A 19514-nucleotide genomic window follows, 5' to 3' on the forward strand; every position below is an offset into this window, starting at 1 on the left:
TGTGTGTGTGTGTGTGTGTGAGAGAGAGAGAGAGAGATATTAACACCAAACTAGGATGATGTGATCGATGGTGTATTCTCACAGCGACAAGCAGACATTGTGAGAATTAATAAAAATGCTTTAAAAAATAAATCAGTCAATACCAAGTGCGCGTGCGTGCATCTAGGTCCATGTCTCTGTGTCAATGCGTGTGCGTGTATGTGTGCGTGTGTGATTGGCCAATGTCACAGTCGTGATTTGGGTTGCAGATACCGATGCACCGTGCAGACCTATGGGAGCGCAGGGACGGCAGAAGGGGGAGGGCAGAGTGTCTGAGGCGGACTTGACTCCATTTGTAATGAAGGATCTGATGAGCGGGGTTTCAGAACAGGGCCGCCACTGAGTCCGCGAGGGCAATAAAGAAAGAGGAGCGATATAAATGAGGAGGAAATTACATCTGCTTTGAACGGATCTGTGCGTCTGCAGCCGGCGGTGACGGAGAGGCAGCGGAGCGGAGGAGCCGCGGTCTGCGCGCAGGGACACGGACAACGGAGCGAGAAACAACACGATGATGTTTCGGAGCTGCTGCATGGGGAGCGCGGTGGATTTTTAAGAGGCGACACCGCAACATTTGGACAGTTGGATTTTTAAGAAACAATAATAATTTCGTGGAAATCAAAGCGAGCTAAAATAACAAAACACGAGCAGGCTGCGGAGCGCGCAGGAGCAGGATGAGCGTGTTTTCTGCAGGGAGAGCAGAGCAGTGCGTTTGAGGTAAAGGCCCTCAGGGAGACCATCCAAAACACACACACACACACACACACAAACACACACGGGTCAGACAGACTGTGGTTAGCTTATTTGATGTCAGTGATATGCACTCTCAGAGCTGCTTCTATTTTTACACAGCATGTAGGTTAGGGTGTAGTTAACACAATTCAGCTGTTAACACACTGTGAACTCCAACATCACCTTATTGTCTCGTAGTAAGGTTGACACACAAAATATGAATACCAAGGCACGTTATGCTACTACTGTAGCCATAATACAGTCTGACATGATTGTTAATTTTGCATGATCAATAGCAAGCTGTGTCCCTTCACCATCTTCCAAAACAAAGGTAAAGTCCATGCACATTTAAGTTGAAGCCTGTGATGAGGTTATTGAATCAGTTACAGTGTAAATCAGTGTAATGCGATATAATCATTGTCTTTGTTTTGCAAAGAGAGTTGTTTTTCACCACAGTGTGCTTGTAATAGAGGCCAGAGTTGACCGCCTCTGTGTGTGTCCTCACCAGCTTGTTTGTGTTGCATCAGCCTTCATAGTTTTTAGTTAGGGCATTGGTGTTTTGTCCTGATGGCTGCAAAAATATAATAGGCTAGAGAATATATTTTATATAGATCTGAATTTAGCTGAGACTAACTTTAAGTTACCTTAATAGACATGCTTCGAATTTTATTCATTGTAGGTTAGAGAGGAAATTTCCAATGACATCCACCCACTCTATCAGACAGCTGCGTGTGTTATGAGTCATGACAAACCCTGTTCACATAAAAAATACTTACCTGTGTGTGTGTGTGTGTGTGTGTGTGTGTGTGTGTGTGTGTGTGTGTGTGTGTGTGTGTGTGTGTCAGTGGGACATGGCAAACGGCGGGGACCAGTTCGGCCTTGCAGAGCGCCCGGACTCGGACTGCATGGATTCGCCAACAGACACCAAACATGAAAATCCCAGCTACACCTTGAACTCACCAGCGTCACCTCAGACAGCATCCAGCCAACAACTACCGGCCTGTACCGCGGACCAGAATGTAAACATTGATTATTAATGATTGATTTCAGATTGGCCTAATTTAATCCAAAAGTTGCTGCGGTTTTCGCTCAAGTAAAAAAAAAAATATTGATGCACCCTGAACCTGAAATATTCAACTCAGTATTTATTAAATGATGCGAGTTTAGTTTTATATTAATAACCAGGAAATTCTAATTTGAATACAATTATTATATGTATATATTATAGATTAAATTTTTAAAAATTAGACTGTGTTTCATTTTTGAGCCCTGTGTCTTGCTCTGATTTAACTTCAATAGACGTCCTCTTCAGTTGTTGTGAGCACTGTTTATATTTTGCTGCAGGGGATGGAGGGAATCAAAGTTTTCCTCCACGACAGGGAACTTTGGACGAAGTTTGATGAAGTAGGAACTGAAATGATCATCACCAAGGCTGGAAGGTAAAAGCTTACAAGATAAAAATAGCTATCTGTTTTGTCAGTGGGCATATTTAATTCATCATGTTTACTAAAAGCGACAGAGTTGAATGAACGAGACAGCCTTTTTTTATGAACCGCATGTCTGTCCCAACAATACATCTGGGACAAACTGTACTATGTGAATGTCGCCAGGCCTCAGGGGACTTTTGACTCACAGAAGGCTGGATATTTATTTTATTACCTAACTTCATGAATTTCATCATTTAAATCTGACTGTGATTAGTAAGAGAATATTAATATTTTTCCTGAATGTGCCCCCTGTAGGAGGATGTTCCCCAGTTACAAGGTGAAGGTCACAGGACTCAACCCAAAAACAAAGTACATACTCCTGATGGACATTGTGCCCGGGGACGACCATCGCTACAAATTTGCAGACAACAAATGGTTGGTTTATCAAATCTTATATATGAGTAATGGACAAAATCCAAACTTAGATTACCCCTCAAAACCTCTGAGCGATGTAGGCTAAGATAATGAAATATGCATCCATCATAGTGCACGAGTGCGCAGGTCAGCTCTCCCGTGACACACCCAATTTTTTATTTATGATATGGCCTAACCCTTTAAACACCGTTTATGGAGCGAATGATGCATAAAATAGATAGATAGATAGATAGATAGATAGATAGATAGATAGATAGAAGCCTATTTTCCCCCCATTTTCTGTTTTTGGTATTTGTGGCCACTGTAAATTTTACACTAGAAATCTCAGCCTCTGCAAGAAGAAGTCTTTGCGAACCATGTTGTTGTGCCCTCCTCTCCATCTCTGCCTCTAAAGGTCGTCGGGTCCCTCTTGCAGACTGTGTTGGCCTAATTCCCCGTGTTTCCCCCCGTGTCTGCCCGCCGGTTAAATCAGTATGAAGGGTTCACCGGGCGGACAGACGGCACAGACCGGATTAAAGGCTCCCATTCAAATGTTTGTTGTGCTGAGGGGGAAATCCGAACAGGGCACGGACTCTGCCGTGAGATCCGTCAATGCTCTGCCTCTTCAAAGCATCACACACTCGGTATAACGGGCCGGAAACAGGAAAGTAGCCTATACAGCCCCGGCTCAGTGCGTAATGGAGGCGAGCGGTGTTTACAGAGACAAGTCGGTGCTGGCCTTCAGGCATTTTTAAGTTTTTCTGTATGGGTAGGGGGTTGATCCCTTCGACTATAGTAGACTGCAGATTTCTTTCTAAATTTATGGGTTTTTTTTGTCTTTTATTTTTAATTCATATTTATTTATTTATTCTAGGTCACGCCATTTGACCTTTAGGCCTATCGCAGGCTCACAGGCCAGACTGCATGCAGCACTTTTCTAACACAAAGGTTAATATTTCTTAGAGGCCTGTATTATTTGACTCTACTGATTATTAGATCACATCCCCTTTAATTATTTTCGGCCCTATTTTTTGTGTGTGACGATGTAAGGAGACGCTCACCTGGAAGTGTTAAAGCCTTGTGCCCAGTGATTAAGAATTAATGAAGGAACCCCCCCTCTCAAACAGGTCTTTAGTGTCTGTTCCTCGGCAATAGGCGTTTGTGTTCCTGGTTTTATCGTGAGGAGGGACGCAGGGGACACACGTGCATTTGTTCCCCTCCAGCAAGAACATGAGGACTTTTATTTTGACAAAATTAAAAACATTTACACCATTGGTGCACGTAAATTGGTGCATAAAAATTCACCAGAATGTAGGAAATCAAGTGTTTGATGCTTAAGATTTTCTAGCAGACGACCCCAAACCCGGTTTCATATGTGACCCCTTTAATATTGACACCAGACCTGCGTCCTTGGTTTCAGGCGTCTTGCTCGGCACCTCTATAGCACAAAAAGACGGAAGCTACAGCAACTTTTGAGGAGACCGAGTTAATTTGGGTCGGCTGAAGTCCAGATGTGGCTATCTGTGTAAGCTTCTGCGAAACACGGTGCATTTCATGTCGGACTAATTAAAGCACCAGATAGGCCCCTCTGCAGCCGGCGGCAGCGCAGGCCTCCTGCGCCACGGGGCGCCGGGCAGAGCGGTGCACTGCCGGTCAGACAAACTACTGAGCGTCAGTGTCTGACCGTTTTCTGATCTGCTGCATTTTCTCTGCTGTAAAGGTCAATAACGGGGAAGGCAGAGCCGGCGATGCCCGGGAGGCTCTACGTGCATCCGGACTCTCCGGCCACAGGGGCCCACTGGAGCCGCCAGCTCGTCTCTTTTCAGAAGCTCAAGCTCACCAACAACCACCTGGACCCCTTTGGACATGTGAGTCTGTCTTCTTAATAGCGTTTGACTGCCTGTCCTGGTCTCTGTTTACTTGAATTTATTTGAACATATTTTTGCCCTTTGAATTTGTTATGGGCCTTTAATTTTGAGACTGTATGAAACACTACAAGATATAATTCATGAACAATACCCAGTGAAAATGGTCTGTCGCCATATCACAGAGCCATAATATACATTTTAAATAATCAACCCTGAGTGATGTTTCTGATTGCAGAAGAATGACTACACGAAGTACAGCCAGTGCACCAGTCAGGCAGACAGGCATCACCACAATAGCTCACTTGTTGTAGCCTGTATAACTCAGCAGACATCACAACACAACACAAATCAGCACGAGGGCAGAGCGGCCACACTTTAGACTCAACAGAGACACTCATTCCCGCCATGCCCAGCTTTCATTGCTCCAGTTGTCCCACAGTAACACTCAGAGGCCATACACACTGCACCTCGCCAGGCAGTGAGCTGTAAGCAGGTGAGCACATATTGTTTTTACGTGCGCGTCTTGGTGCGTGGGTGCGCAGAAACAAATAGAAACAGAATCTATTCAGGCTTGTTAAATTAGAGGTAATGATAACAGTGGCTCTAAAGCCCATTAGCTAATGTATGTCACCGGCGGACACAGCTACGATTAAACTGAACCCCCCTGGATAAACAAATGTGCTCGCGCCCATGCGTGCGCATACACACAGGGCCGTGATTCAATTAAAAAAAACACTTGTGGAGTTGCCAGTGTCGTGGGAAATAGTGAAGACTGTGGGCTGAATGTACGGAGCTGTTAATGCTGGTATCTTCAAGCCAAATTTAGCAACCCTTTGATGAATGAAAAACGTTAGTAAGTGGTCACCAAGTGCACAAACCTTACACAACTCCCAATAAGTAACTCTGAGTTTCTCCAGAAATAGTCTGCCAGGTTAATGATCAGTGATAACACTGGATTATGTTTTGAAATTTAGGCATTTCCAATATGTCAGATCACATTGTGTCTAATTGTCTTATATAATAACCATGTTTTATTTAGTTGTGGTTGAGAGGAAATGGTCCCAGATTAAATTTAATTAACTGTGTATAATAGGCCTATGCTTAATTAATTTGTTTTAAGGTGGCAGCTAGCTTTGGTCCCACACATTAAATTTTTTGTATGTTGACATGAAAATAAGACCTTTAGAAAAGAACAAATAGCCTACATGACATATGTCAATTGAATCAGGTAGAAATTCTTACATCCATGCAGGGTATATGACACAAGTATCCTGGCTACAGCCTTGTAAAACAAAATACAGATTTGGTTCCCTTCCTTTTGACTTACATCAGTTTCAGCCGACTAATATGAACAGATACCTGTTTTAAAGGTTCATGTCATCCAAGAAATTTAGGTAACTTCAAAGTTGGGTTTAACCTCCACCAGCCTAGTCTGGGTTTCAGCATCTGGTGGGAAACATGACAGGTCTGTCAATCTCACCTCCTCAATCTCTCCCCCGTGCAGATAATACTCAACTCCATGCACAAATACCAGCCTCGCCTCCATATTGTCAAGGCGGACGAGAACAACGGCTTTGGCTCAAAAAACACAGCTTTCTGCACCCACGTCTTCTCTGAGACGGCCTTCATCGCCGTGACATCCTACCAGAACCACAAGGTACGCTTTACACAAGACACAGTGGACCACCACTAAAATACAGCAACTAAAACCTCACTTTGTCTTTGGAAAGGGGCAACCCAAGTCCCAAGTTTATGGATAAAACTAATCTTTATTTGAGGTTTTAAAAAATGGAATCCACTACACAAAGCGACATTTAAACAGCACTTGGTGTTGTGTGAATATGAAGCGTTCTGCTATTTCACAGGCTGAAGCTATAGGCTACCTCATATCAATTATGGAAATGAATCTCAAAGTCTTATGTGTGCAAATCAGATCTGGTCTACTGTCATATTTGTGACCCTTTAGATATGGGTATGATTTGCCTTTGGTCACCGGCCACATTCAAACTTCAGTGTCTCAAGCACATTCACACACACTCACAAGCACACTTCATCTTTGTTTGTATTACTGTCTGTATTTTGTATCCAGAAAGTCAATTTGCATCTTCTTTGTTTATGTGGCCTTACTCAATGTTTGTAAATATGTCCAAAAATAAGTTGTGTGTGTGTATGCGTCTGTGTGTGTGTGTGTGTGTGTGTGAGAGAGAGAGAGAGAGAGAGAGAGAGAGAGTGTGTGTGAGTGTTGGTCTGTAATGACCTGTTTCTTTCCCTTGATCTTGGCTGATCCAGTTTTCTCGGCGTCTACTAGAAAGACAGATTGCTGCAGCTTTAAGCCGCTCTGATGGTTACGTTTTCACAAGATAGCTTCAATTTGATCACATTTCATAACAAAACATTCATAATATAAATGGATGAATTTCAACTACAATTTTTAGTCAGCACTTAAAAGATAGAGGCCGGAGTTCTGCACATTAATCCACAGTTTCAAAGTGATGTTATATTATTTATTGTATATTAAAAACAACAAACAGGTGCAAGGCTCAAAAAACAGATTTGCAACAAATGTTTAATCCAATAATTTGCATGAATTAATTTAGAATAGTAAATATAGTTTTTGGTTTAAAAAGTTTATACCTTATTATTTTACTCATACTGACCAGCCTTAGCATTGTAGTTTATGTATGAACTTAAATATCATAATAGTTAATAATGATTAAATATAATTATTGTAACTGTCTATTTTATAAAATGTCTTCATGTATATTAATACTCAGGTGTAATGCAATAAATATATGTATTTTAAACTTAACCATTGAATTGATTTTGAGTACAAAAAAGTGTTCACCTTTCTGAGCTATTAATTTGTGTGATCAAATGTGTGTAAAAAAAACAAACAAACAAACAAACAAAAACCTTAAACTTTGTATTTCCGTCATACACGCAATAATAAATACTATTGATATCACACTGTAAATTCCAACATTCGAGTATGAAATTAGAGCTGTCGAGCCAGAGGTTTGGTGAAGGCTATCTGTATTATCGGCACTTCAAAGTTTGTTTGGACCCCAGTTTGTGTCAGATCTCCAGTCCACTTGCCTGCTGTGTGATGGACACACTGCGCGAAGGTTTCCCTCCATGACATCACTGAGAAAAGTTTGAAGACTTAAACATCAAAGCTAGCAGCTTTGGACCTCTAAAAGCTTTGGCCTGAAATCCTTAAACCTGGCGACTGTTTAGGTAAACAGTTTATTCTGTGTCAGCTGGCGAGGACACTGTCCGCTCCATTGGAAACGTCAGTGGCTGAGGAATGTTGGCCGTGCAGAGCTGCAGCGGGGCTGCTTTTAACATCTGCAGGGGCCTCTCACTAATAGTAAACTATTGACTTACAGTCAATGAAAAGAAGGGTTTAAAAACTGAATGTGGCTTTGTGTGTCCATACTTGCATGAAACAGTGTGTTTGTTTGGGCCTGTGCTGTGCAGTTTGCTCTGTGGTGCAATGCCTGTGTGTCTGAGCTAAAGATTTTCTATGTTTTGTGCTTAGATTACACAGCTGAAGATTGAGAATAATCCTTTTGCAAAGGGCTTCAGAGGCAGCGATGACAATGAGCTGCATCGCATGGCCAAGCTACAAGGGTGAGTCCAGCTATGATGGTGTGTGTGTGCGTGTGTGTGTGTGTGTGTGAGCAGTCATAGGAAACAAAATCTACTCTCTCTGAGGGTAGTTATGATGGGGTACATATGTTCTAAGACAAGAGTGTGTCTGTGAATGTGTGTGTGTGTGTGTGTGTGTGTGTGCGTGTGCGTGTGTGAGCCATTGTCACCTGAAGGTTGATCTTAGCCTCAAACCTCAACCAGAGCGTGCAGCACAAACACGACACACCGAGCGTCAGCCCCTGCATTGATAGATAGATGATATCACGTTGCTGCTGGTCTATTAGACTGTCACTGCTGATCAGCTGATGGCCCTGGGTACATGGTGTCTGTTTGCGTGTTGATCTAATCTCCGTTCAAGCCCTGTTGTGGCAGGCAGTTTAGAGATTTTAACAAGCCAATGGGAGAGGCTGTTACTGTGGGGAGGGGGAGGACAGAGAGGAGAGGGTGGTATTAGACGCAGCACCCCTGTGTTATTGTGCTGCTGTGGTTGGTGGAGGCCAGACGAGAGCAGAGGAGAGGAGAGGAGAGGAGAGTCTATCTGAAGTGACACACGGATGGATGTTTATTTTTAGAGCACCGTATTATCTCACAACAGGACTGACTGTGTGTACGTGCATGCACGAGTGTGTGTCACTCTCACAGCGAGGGTCAGGGAGATGTGGCCTGCTGTCCCCTACATACCACAGAGTTCACCAAGAGGGCAGTGTGTACAGAAAGAGATCAGAGCTGAAAGGATGGAGAACAGCTAAGTAGACTTGAAAGAAAGGAAAGGAAAAAAAATAAGACCACTGGCAGTACAGCCGGGCAGAATTTAATGTAACAGAAATACTCGTACAGAGTCAGGAGAGGTGGTTTTGTGCAGCACACCTGAGGCCACAACAACATTAAATGCCAACTTTTTCTTCAAATATAATTCTCAACCCTCTTCGTTCTCTCTGTTTCAGTAAGGACTACCCTGTGGTTCCTCGCAGTACTGTCCGTCAGAGAGCCTGCTCCACCGGGAGTCCTTTCAGTGGGGAGGGTCGGGGTCTGAGGGGTTCCCCTGACGCTGTCGGGTCCCCCTACAGCTGTGAGAACGGCTTGAGCAGCAGCAGTCCTCAGGAGCTGCTGAGGGCCCCCCCTGCACACTATACCCTGCCTCATCCTCACCTGCAGCACGGCCAGCAGCCGCAGGTCTACCACTGTGCCAAGAGGAAAGGTAGGAGGAAGCAGAGCCCTCAGTACACTGTGTGAAAGAAACTTACTGTTTATCTCAAGCTGAAAAAACAAGTAGAGATTTCATTAGTTAACTGCCTGACTGGTGTTGGGAAGGTTACTTTTGATAAGTAATTGGTTACAGATTACTAAAATCAGATGCAAAGCACCAGAATGAATGTTATATTCTACACATAAACATCTTACTGAAAAGAATATATTTGGATAAAACTCCTTTAACCAACAGCATTTTGATTATTTACTATAATTTAATAACATATTTTTCTCAGTAATTACATTTATTTTGTAATTTGATTACATGTAACTAGTTACTCCCCAACACTGTGCCTGGCATAGGTTTGCAGATATGACCTATTTATTTTCATGTAATTATTTTAATTATTCTTTTTTGTAGTAGTGGCAATACCTGTATATTTTTCTCACTTAAAAAAGTGTTTACACCCCCAAAACTGGTTATTCTTCTATCTTGTGGTTGTGTGCCAAAATAGTGGGCTATTATTATATAAAAACAGCTTTGTGTAAATGTTATTAAGATTCTGTTTGTGGTTACCTGCAAAATGTGAAAGCTCAAGGACCATTCCAGTGATTTTACATGTTTTCAGATTGATTTCCTGACTTTCAGGCAGCCAGTATTAAAGTCAGAGAATTGAAATGCTATTTGGTTATTTTTATTTTTACCATTTAAGTTACAGCCAAGTAACAACTGCGAGGACAATTTTGAAAACTCAGAGGTGACTGCCACATATTATGTATTTATAAGGTTTAAAATGATGATATTTGTCAGCCAACTACAACGTAATAATGATCATGTTACTACCACAGGTAAAATATAACTTACAAAGAATGTTGACCTTTGTTTTTACTACAAAAGTCCTAAAAGTAAGTAAGTCAACTGAAATTAATGGAAATCCTGCTTGGAAAAAACTAAATTAACTTAAAAAGCAGATTCACACATTAATTTGTGCTGTGACTGGTATTCTGTGTTTGCAAACTGTGTGTAATTAGTGTCAGATTTACTGAGGCAGCAGCTGAATGAATAACTACATAATTTTCATGTCTGGTCAGTTACACATGCGTGCATGGGTTCATTCAGACATTTTAATCAACGGAATAAATACAATGAGGCTGAAAATACTAAATAGATTCCAGAGGATTTTGTAAGGCTGCAACTAAATACAACCTGAGAGATATAATTTGGGTTACATTTAAGTGATAACTAATCATGGGTGACGAGTAATCTGTGCTTTCAGGCTGCTGCTTGATGAAAAAAAATAGATCTCAAATTTTTTGATTCTGAACTATGATACTTTACAGATTGGTCTGCACTGACGATAAGTACAGCCTATACTAGGGGTGCCCAAACTTCTTTTTATTTGAGGGCCAAAATTGAAACTTAATAGGGATACACGGGCCAAAAGCAAACATCTATTGTTTTATATTTTAGGATGCAAATTAATAATCAGGGTCCTTCATATTTTTACCTCACAAAAATAAAATAGCATAAAGACTGATTTATGCTATATATATATTTTAAAATTTATTAAATTAATTAATTGATTAATTAAGAAGCCAAAGTTCTTAAATAATAAACGTTGTCTAAATTAAAGGGTCTGTATAAGCAGTTTGTCCAAATACACTACAGTCCATTATTGGTAAAATTCTGATTTAAACCAGAAACAGAAACCATCTGATCAAAGAATAAGTAAACTTGACACATTTCGACAGGTACCTTATAGTTAATGGAATAAAACATGAGGTCTTTTTCTTCTGGCATCACGTTTGTTTTAAGTTAATGTCATACATACTCAAAAACTGCCAGACTAGTTACATTTTTTCTCATGTGTACATTTTGTTCTCGCCTCAGCTTCTTGAACTGTTTGATGTAGGAAGTCTGAAATTCTGATCTGAAACTGGCCCAGTTCTCACGTCTTAAATGTCAAATGTAAATTCAACACAATGTCTTCTCTCTGTCTGTCTCTCTGTTTAGTGGAGGAGAACTGCTCATCAGGAAACCGCCAGCACCCATACAAGAAACCCTTCACCGGTTCCTCTCCAAGTGAGGGCGAGTCCTACTACCACCCCTCCTCCTATCCTCCTCCTCCACCCGGTCTATCCAACAACCCACTCACTGACTCCCCCTACAGCTCAGACATGGGACAGCGCCAGGCGTGCATGTTTGCTGGCTCAGAGCCCAGACTGGATGAACTCAACTGTGCATCCTGGTCGTACACCTGCCCGCTCCCCTCTGCCATGACCCCCATGGAGCCCTACCCACCTTACACCCCTCACCCTCCTTACAGCTCCAGTCCTCAGGGCTCTCGACTCAGCGCCATAGCCCACCAGAGCTCTCCTCCGTTGGGAGAACACATCACCCACGACCCCTATCAGAGCCAGAGCTCTGGACCTCCATCTCAGAGCTCACAAAACATTCACAGCAGGCAGCTCAGCCCTCCTCTCAGAGAGTATCCTCGCTACACGCCCAACCTGTCTCCCCCTCTCTACCACACACTCGAGACGCACACACACATCAGGTGTGGTGTCCCAGAATGGAGTGCAGCCTCCTAACTGAACCAGAGGACAAACCTGAAAGACTGATCAGTGAACAGAGATTCCCTTCTGAAGGATGCTGCGCTACATACGGACAAATATGGTATTACCTTTGTAAAATAATTGTGAAAAGTGTGATTTTGTATTGTGTGAAGAGGTCTCATCTGTTTGTCATGTTTCTCTCCTGTGCTGGATGGAGCTGTGGATTGTTAAAGACTGGACTTGGACATCCACAAAGCTTAAAAAAAAAAAAGAGTCTGAGCAGCACAAAGTTGTACTTTATCGTCTCTCCGTAACCCAAAGACTGGTGTCATCCAACTGTTTGCACTGTGAGCCCCGTTAAGGCCGGACCGTGAGCAGCACTAGGCTGTGTTCCTCTCAATGACTCCCACTCTCTCCATTGTGAAGGATGTTAATTGTGACCCACTGTCAGACAGGCAGTAACATTTACTGACCAAAATAATCTCAGCTCTCACAGCAGAGCCTGAGGGAGATGTTTTTTTGTCTTTAGTGGAGCAAAGCACAGCTCCATGCTCAGTCTCAGTGAAGGAGAAAAGGCATGAGTTGTCTGCGTGTGTGTGTGTGTGTGTGTGTGTGTGTGTGTGTGTGTGTGTGTGTTTGTATGTAAAGCCTATGTCAGCTCAGCTCAAGGATGCTATGAGTTAATTTCCAATGAGACGGGCAGTAGTAGCTGCAGGCGCTGCACCATAGAAATAAACAGTTTGTTTAGACCATGCTACAGGCTGAAGGACCTGTAAACACTGTTTCCGCTGCATTCTGGGTAAATGCACAACTCAGCGTCATGCAGCTGTCACCACTGTCCTCTCAGTCACCCCAAGCTGACCAATCAGCTGTCCCTGTTCCCTGAGAGCCGGCCAATGGGCAAGAGCCTCTCTTTTATCCCCAGCTGACCAGTCAGAGCAGGAGCGCAGCATTTTTCATGTGCGTGTGTGTGTTGGCCCATTTTTATTTGTTTCTGAATTATTCATGAGTCCAGCGTTGATCCTTGACATGTGAGGATTGCTCAGCAAACATAAAGAATCACAGTGCTGTAAGCGGGATAATATTGATGCAACAACTCGTCCAAATATTCTTTTCAGTCACTCCCTGTCATGTCCAGACAGCATTTATTCATTAATTGCTTCGACAAGATGAGATTAAATACATTTCCCTGCAGATTTGAGCAGCATTACGTCCCTCTTTTTAGCTAAATGTAAAGAAACATTTGTCGCATCCACTGTGCAAGCTGAGATTTTGGTTGATTTCTGTGTAATGAAGCAGTTTTCATATTTATGCCCAGATGTTTTACATGCAGTAACATGTGAGGTGCTCTGACATCACAAACCATCTGTATTCAGAGAGCAGATCCTCATCATTCCTTGATATGTATTTGATTTGTGTGTGTTTGTGTGTGTGAGAGACAGAGTATGTGTGTTACAATGAGATTTTTTATAGCCTTGTTCCTGCTAATAGTATTTATTACTCTAGATTTGTAAAGATTAGTTTGTTGTTAACTTGTGAAACAAGATGGTATTGTTCAGAGATATTTGTTTCTCTTTGAAGGTTTGTTTCTGGTTTCACCCTCCATCTCCAAGTGGTGATAAATAGTTGTGATAAACAAACAAAATTTTCTGTTCTATGGAAATAAAGAGATTTATATACAGAAATAAATTTTAGAGAATTTTGCGTAAGTCAAGTGGTTGTAGTGTTCTTCTTTGTGCAGAGACAAACTATCAACATTCCCAGCGGGTTATTTAAAGTACGTTCAGCACCACAGCAGTGGAAACTCTTTTAAGTGCAGTGCAGTTTATCAGCTTCGATGCATGTATCAATATGAAGGAGCTGATAACAACAGCAGTCTGTGTCCAAAAATGTCCAACAATCTGATTCAACACTGTAGAGAGTATTGTTGAAACAGCAAGTTGTCTTATCGAGCATAAGGGACCCCAGTGTCTCCAACTCTTACACTCAACAACAAACCCCCCCAGAGTGGTGTGGGTCCTGGGGTGCCGTGCATACCTTGTCCGCCTCCTCTTATCTTTGACGGTTTGTTTGGCATCTCCAGTCTCCACCAGCTGGACCCCCTCACTGATGCCCAGAGAGGGGTGGGGTCTGCTGGGATGCAAGACAAAGAAAGGTGGGGGTGCGCCTATGGTCCCCCCTTCCCTTCCCGTCTCCTCTCACAGCAAAGTTAACCTCTTCCACCTTACACCTGCTCAGAGTTTACAACGCACTTATTTTGAAAGAACAAATGGACGTGACGTGCAGAGATTTATTTAGAGAAGGCTGCTAAATCATTAAACTTCTAACCGGGTGTATTTACATTTAATTGCATGGTTATATGTCAGTTGTCAGACCTCCCTCTCTTTCCTCTCTTCTTCTCTTTCTTCCTTTCTCTCCCTTTTGTACACCATAAGGTCGGAGGTTAAGCAGGCAGCTCTTCAGAGGGTCTGTTCCTCCTTAACCCTTTGTCTCCAGACAAACTCGAGCCAGGATGAGGAGAGGGGGAGAGGAGGGGGGAGGAGTAGTGAGGTCCCATGCAAGGGCCTCTGACTCTGACTGAAGATGGATTGCATTGCTTCATGTTTGCTTGTACAGTAAGAGAGCACTGTGATGACTTCTGTATGGCTGGAAGTGGGCTGGGAGAATAAAGCTTTGGGTAAAGTGGTAAAGTAATATTAAACATAGAAAGTGTGTGTGTGTGTGTGTGTGTGTGTGTGTGTGTGTGTGTGTGTGTGAAGGACCTTAATCCATCTGTGGAGGACTTTCTCAGACACACTGGTTAGACAGTAGATTGATGAACCTTTGCGATCAAAGAGCCTAAGTGGTGCTTATCGTTATCTCCCCACCGTCCCCCTTAACACACACACACACACACACACACACACACACACACACACACACACACACCACTAAGCCCTCCGACTGCCCTCTCTACATACTCTCCTTTTCTCATCCTTATCCAAATTTTCTACTCCACAATGGTTTCTAACAGGCACAGAGCACAAACAACCACATATACACACATCTTTTTTTGTTGTGTCCGCAGATGAGACACTACATGTCAAAACAGAGAAAGACTGACATTTTTAAATGTCACACATTTGGCCTGCAGACCTATATTTTTGTATGGCAACTAAACTGGGAGGGTTTCTGAGGAGGGCTTATGTTTCTGCTGTATTGTTTGTCCAAGCTGCTGCTCGGCTACAGGGAGTAATTCCTCCTGCAAAGTAAGGCTTTTTAAAAGGCATCAAAGACTTATTTAAGGCTTATTTCATTACAGTCTGAACTATTGGTTTGAATCTATAAATGTATATCTGGAGTCTCTTGCAGGACACTGAGAGGCATTTGTGTGATGTCTGGCATTAGTGATGCCATTTTGTGTGGAATAAGTGGACTGAAATGGAGTGTAATTGGTAAAGTTGATTATGGTTCGTCTCTATGGGTCTGATGGTGCTCCGTCTCTGTGGCAGTAAAGGGCGACAGCTCAGTAACTCCTGACCAGCATGGCGCAAATTAAACAGCTGGTACACTGGAATGCAGCAGAAAACAGAGAAGATTTGGTTCTATGCAATTTGATGTTTCAGAAGTTTTAAAGTAAATATTACCTTTTATTTTTTCTTTGCTTAATGGCTTTCCAAAAACTTGAAGCAAGTTTAGCCAAAAATATATGTTTTTCCCTTTACCTTTATTATTATTTATCAGTCTAGATAGTTTTGGTTTGAGTTGCTGAGTGCTTGTGATATTGGCCGTAGAGATGTTTGCCCTCTCTCAAATATAATGGAACTAGAAGAGTTGAGAGGCACCTGATTTGGCCACATGCTGCGCAACGATGCATGGAGAATCCTTTTTCAGTCAAATTAGATAGTACTATCCTTGTGGTGCTCGTAGGACTGGAAGAAAAAACATTTGAAAAACAGCAATGTCTCCCTCCAGGAATCATGACCCGTTTACTCAAGATAATCCACAGAGCTTGTTGTGAGCAGTTTCATGTTGGAACAATTTTCTTTCTACCAAACTACACTTGCCAATCCTACCACAGCGCAGAAGCTTGTGTGCATCTGCTAGCTCACCTAGCACCACTGAGCTAGCTAATCATACAGCTCAGCTGAGTGTTTACATCTCACCTGAAGCCTCTGGTCCATGAGCAGATTCACGTTTCCTTCTGTGTGGTGATTTGGTTAGCGCGTGTAGAAGGAAAACAGTTCCACATGAAACTGCTCACAACAAGGTCTGTGAATAACCAGGTCATGACTTCTGCAAAGAGCCATGACCTGCAACACTCAACACTCTACAACTCACACCAAAATAAACTGGATTATTAAATAGCACCACAGGTAAGAGGAAAAATATTTGTTTTTTAATTGGAGGTGAACTGTCTCTTTGAGAAAGAAATCTTACCAAAGCTTATTCTGGTGTTCTTCGAGCTTCATCAGAATAAGTGGGATTTGAAAGTTGGGAGAGTACCTTTGTACAATGGATTGATGGATGTATCAAGCTAATCTTTTTCAGTGTATGTTAATACACTATTCCATAAGTATCTGTAATTGGAACCAGTAAGCAATATATGGCACTAAGAGGACAGCACAATGGCAGTACAATAATGCAAAACAATGAATGTTTGGCCATTACATGTGGTGCAACAAAGTAGGATGGTGGAGGTTTATTTGAATGATACTATCCATCCTTGTTATTTAAAAGCCACAAGAATGGTCTAATGCTGTTAAGCACAGTATCGAAACAAGACAGAGACTCGAAGCTAATTTCCCCCTAAATGAGAGTTTATGGCTGAAACAACCCTGAAGTCACTGAAGTAGATCTTAATATGAACATAAGGGCTGTCAAGGATAAGAGGCCGAGTAGGAGTGTGTGTGTGTTTGTGTGGGGTGGATGGAGGGGGTGGGGTGCTTGGGTTGTCCTGCATGTTGCGTCTGAAAGACAAAGGGAGAGGTTAAGGGTCAAACCAACAGCAGACAGGCCAGTCCAGGGTCAGAGGGCTCAGACTAACCTGATCAGTGATGGCTGTTTATCTGGCCACCCCGAACCTAACCGTGATGGAGCTGCCTGATCCGTTCCCCTAATGCGGGACTCTCGCTTTTCCCAGATCAACAACTCAGTGCCAGTTTTGAAGAAAAGCTGAACCTACTGAAAAAACATATGGATACAAACATGAAAAATCAGATGCAGGATATCTTGTTGGCTGTGCCTAGCCATCACGTCCCAGGATCCCTGCTTTTCCTGTCACTCTCCCCAGTGGAAGCAAAGTTTTTAAAAAGGACACTGTGATGTGAGCAAGAATAATTGTTTTAACTCCTAACATACCGCCGTGGTCCCAAGACCGGCAGCCAAACACACATGACAGGGTGAAAGGGATAGAGGCGCTCCCGCAGTGGGAGGTGGTGGGGGTTGTGGGACGTCATGGAGCCAATGTCCCGTCTGATTACAGCCAGAAGACTGAAGAGGCACGCTAGTCCTCCACACACACACACACACACACACACAAACACACAAATAAAGATACACAAAAACACTCTCTTTGAGACAGACACAGAACCAGCAAGACGGACAGACACGTACACACACACACACACACACACACACACACACATACTGACACACCTATTCAGTCAAGAGATTACACCCCATTCCCCCTAACCTCACTGCAGTCCCCTTGGCCAGACAAGACACATAGCATAATGATATCACTACCAGCAGGACTTCACATTGCCGCTCTTTTGTTTGCTCACTGTACAGACCGGCTGTGGCCCCTCACAGTCTTTGGATAAAGGAACGTTGTCAGCTCATTATGGTGCATGTGCCTGGGCCTGCAGCCAAAATTTTAAATAATACTCAAGTCATGAGTCCACGTTCTTGCAATGCGACCCCCCCCCCCAATCTCCTAAATTCTGTTTGACTTTCACAAAGGACGTCTCAGTTTTTTAATTAGATTTTTCCTAAAAAAAATTTAATCTAATTCTAATTAAATCTAATTAAAAATTTCCTAAAAATTCTTGTCCACAGTTTCAGGAGTAAAATTCTGGATTGTTTTTTTCTTGCTTTATATTTTTTGAATGCTCTTTTAACAAATTCAAAACTTTCCTATTTTCTCAGGTTTATCGTTAATTACTGTATGTGTAATCAGTATCTTTAGAACAACAATGTATAAAATGATAAAGTGAAAACAATGTGAAAGGTGTAACTTGTAGAGATGAACATATATATAATTAGGACCTGAATCTGCAGCTCCCCTGAGCTTTATAGCGAGTTATAGCTTATCGGTAATCTGTCTGGCCCCCAGCTTTACTGTTTTGGTTCACTCTCATCGCTCTGCAGGACACAACCTACTTAGCACCAAACTGCAGACAGACCAAGGTATGTGGGATTTATACTTGTGCGTCAGCTCTATGCAGAGCCTACACCTTAGGCTACGCACATGGCCTGCATAAGTAGCCTACTATTGTGAGTATTTATACCTGTGCAGTGGTTTGCCTGTATCACTCTGCAGCTACACCACCAAAACACTAGTCAGAGGTGGGGTTTCTGTGAGGTACTATAAAAAGTAGTTGATTCAAAACACACCCAAAACACACATTGAACATGGCTTAATAGAGAAAATTTCAAACACAAACACACAAAATGGCATCACTATAACTCACAGCAGAGCGGGTCGTCAGGTGGCACCTTGTATGGTAGCCTCGGCCTCCACTGTATGAATGTGTGTGAATGGGTGAATGTGACTCAAGTGCAGGTCCATTTACATTTTCCCCCAAAATACAACAAGCTAATGTTTTTAGCACAGGCCTATGGCATTTTACATTGTATAAATTAGCCTAGTAGCTTGTGGACTTTTCTCTACTCATATGAAACCAGGGACAACAGCAACATTTAACAAAGGTAACATTACAAAATTTGGCTCCATTACAACTCACTAGGTTCACCAATATAACAACTGTCTTATACTAAACACATTTTCCAAACAAATATTACATGCTAACGTTTTTAGCACAGGCCTGTGGCATTTTACATTGTATGAATTAGCCTAGCAACCAGAGATTTCCTCTGCTCAGATGAAGCCAGGATAAATCCCAAAGTATAAATCCACAAAAGATTAAAAGATTTAAAATGCTATTCTGTGGAGTCTTTATTGTCTTCACAATTTACTGTTTCCTATCTGTGAAATTAAACTAAATAAAAGCTTTATTTCCACTGAGGGAAATTGTTTCAGCTTCCAAAAATAGAGAAGGTCTCCGTTGCCATAATGCGTAGTTATTTTGGTAGCTATACCTTATTCCATGGTTCCCAACCTTTTGACATTCTATGCCCTTATAGTGCAGAGTTCAACCAAAAAAGTGATTGCCCTTCTTGGTTTCATTAAAATTTTTTGTAGTGGCCCAAAGAAGTATTACTATATAGTGTTTCACATGAAAAATGCAAAGATTTGACTCAGTCAAAAGAATAGACATCATTTTGTCCATCAGTTGTATCTGGCATATTGTTCTTAAAATCCCTCAAGCTGTCCTGACCTTAGATTGGGAACCGCTATTTCATTAATAACTGAAAGACTAGTTATAAAATCTATAAAACATATATCTAACACATGGTGTTGTATTCAGAGATTATA

General features: G+C 42.2%; 1 protein-coding gene across 1 annotated transcript; it reads left to right on the forward strand.

The window, feature by feature from the left end:
* Positions 1 to 327: 327 nt before the first annotated feature.
* Positions 328 to 13498, forward strand: tbx5b (T-box transcription factor 5b). Its single transcript, XM_049579574.1, has 9 exons — positions 328 to 753; positions 1614 to 1787; positions 2113 to 2207; positions 2511 to 2630; positions 4330 to 4477; positions 5982 to 6134; positions 8019 to 8110; positions 9076 to 9329; positions 11334 to 13498. Exons 2-9 carry the CDS (start codon positions 1620 to 1622, stop codon positions 11909 to 11911), a joined length of 1608 nt encoding a protein of 535 aa, XP_049435531.1. The 5' UTR covers positions 328 to 753; positions 1614 to 1619; the 3' UTR covers positions 11912 to 13498.
* The last annotated feature ends 6016 nt before the right edge of the window (positions 13499 to 19514 follow it).

Source organism: Epinephelus fuscoguttatus, linkage group LG6, assembly GCF_011397635.1.
Source record: "Epinephelus fuscoguttatus linkage group LG6, E.fuscoguttatus.final_Chr_v1".
In the NCBI taxonomy this organism is placed as follows: Eukaryota; Metazoa; Chordata; class Actinopteri; order Perciformes; family Serranidae; genus Epinephelus; species Epinephelus fuscoguttatus.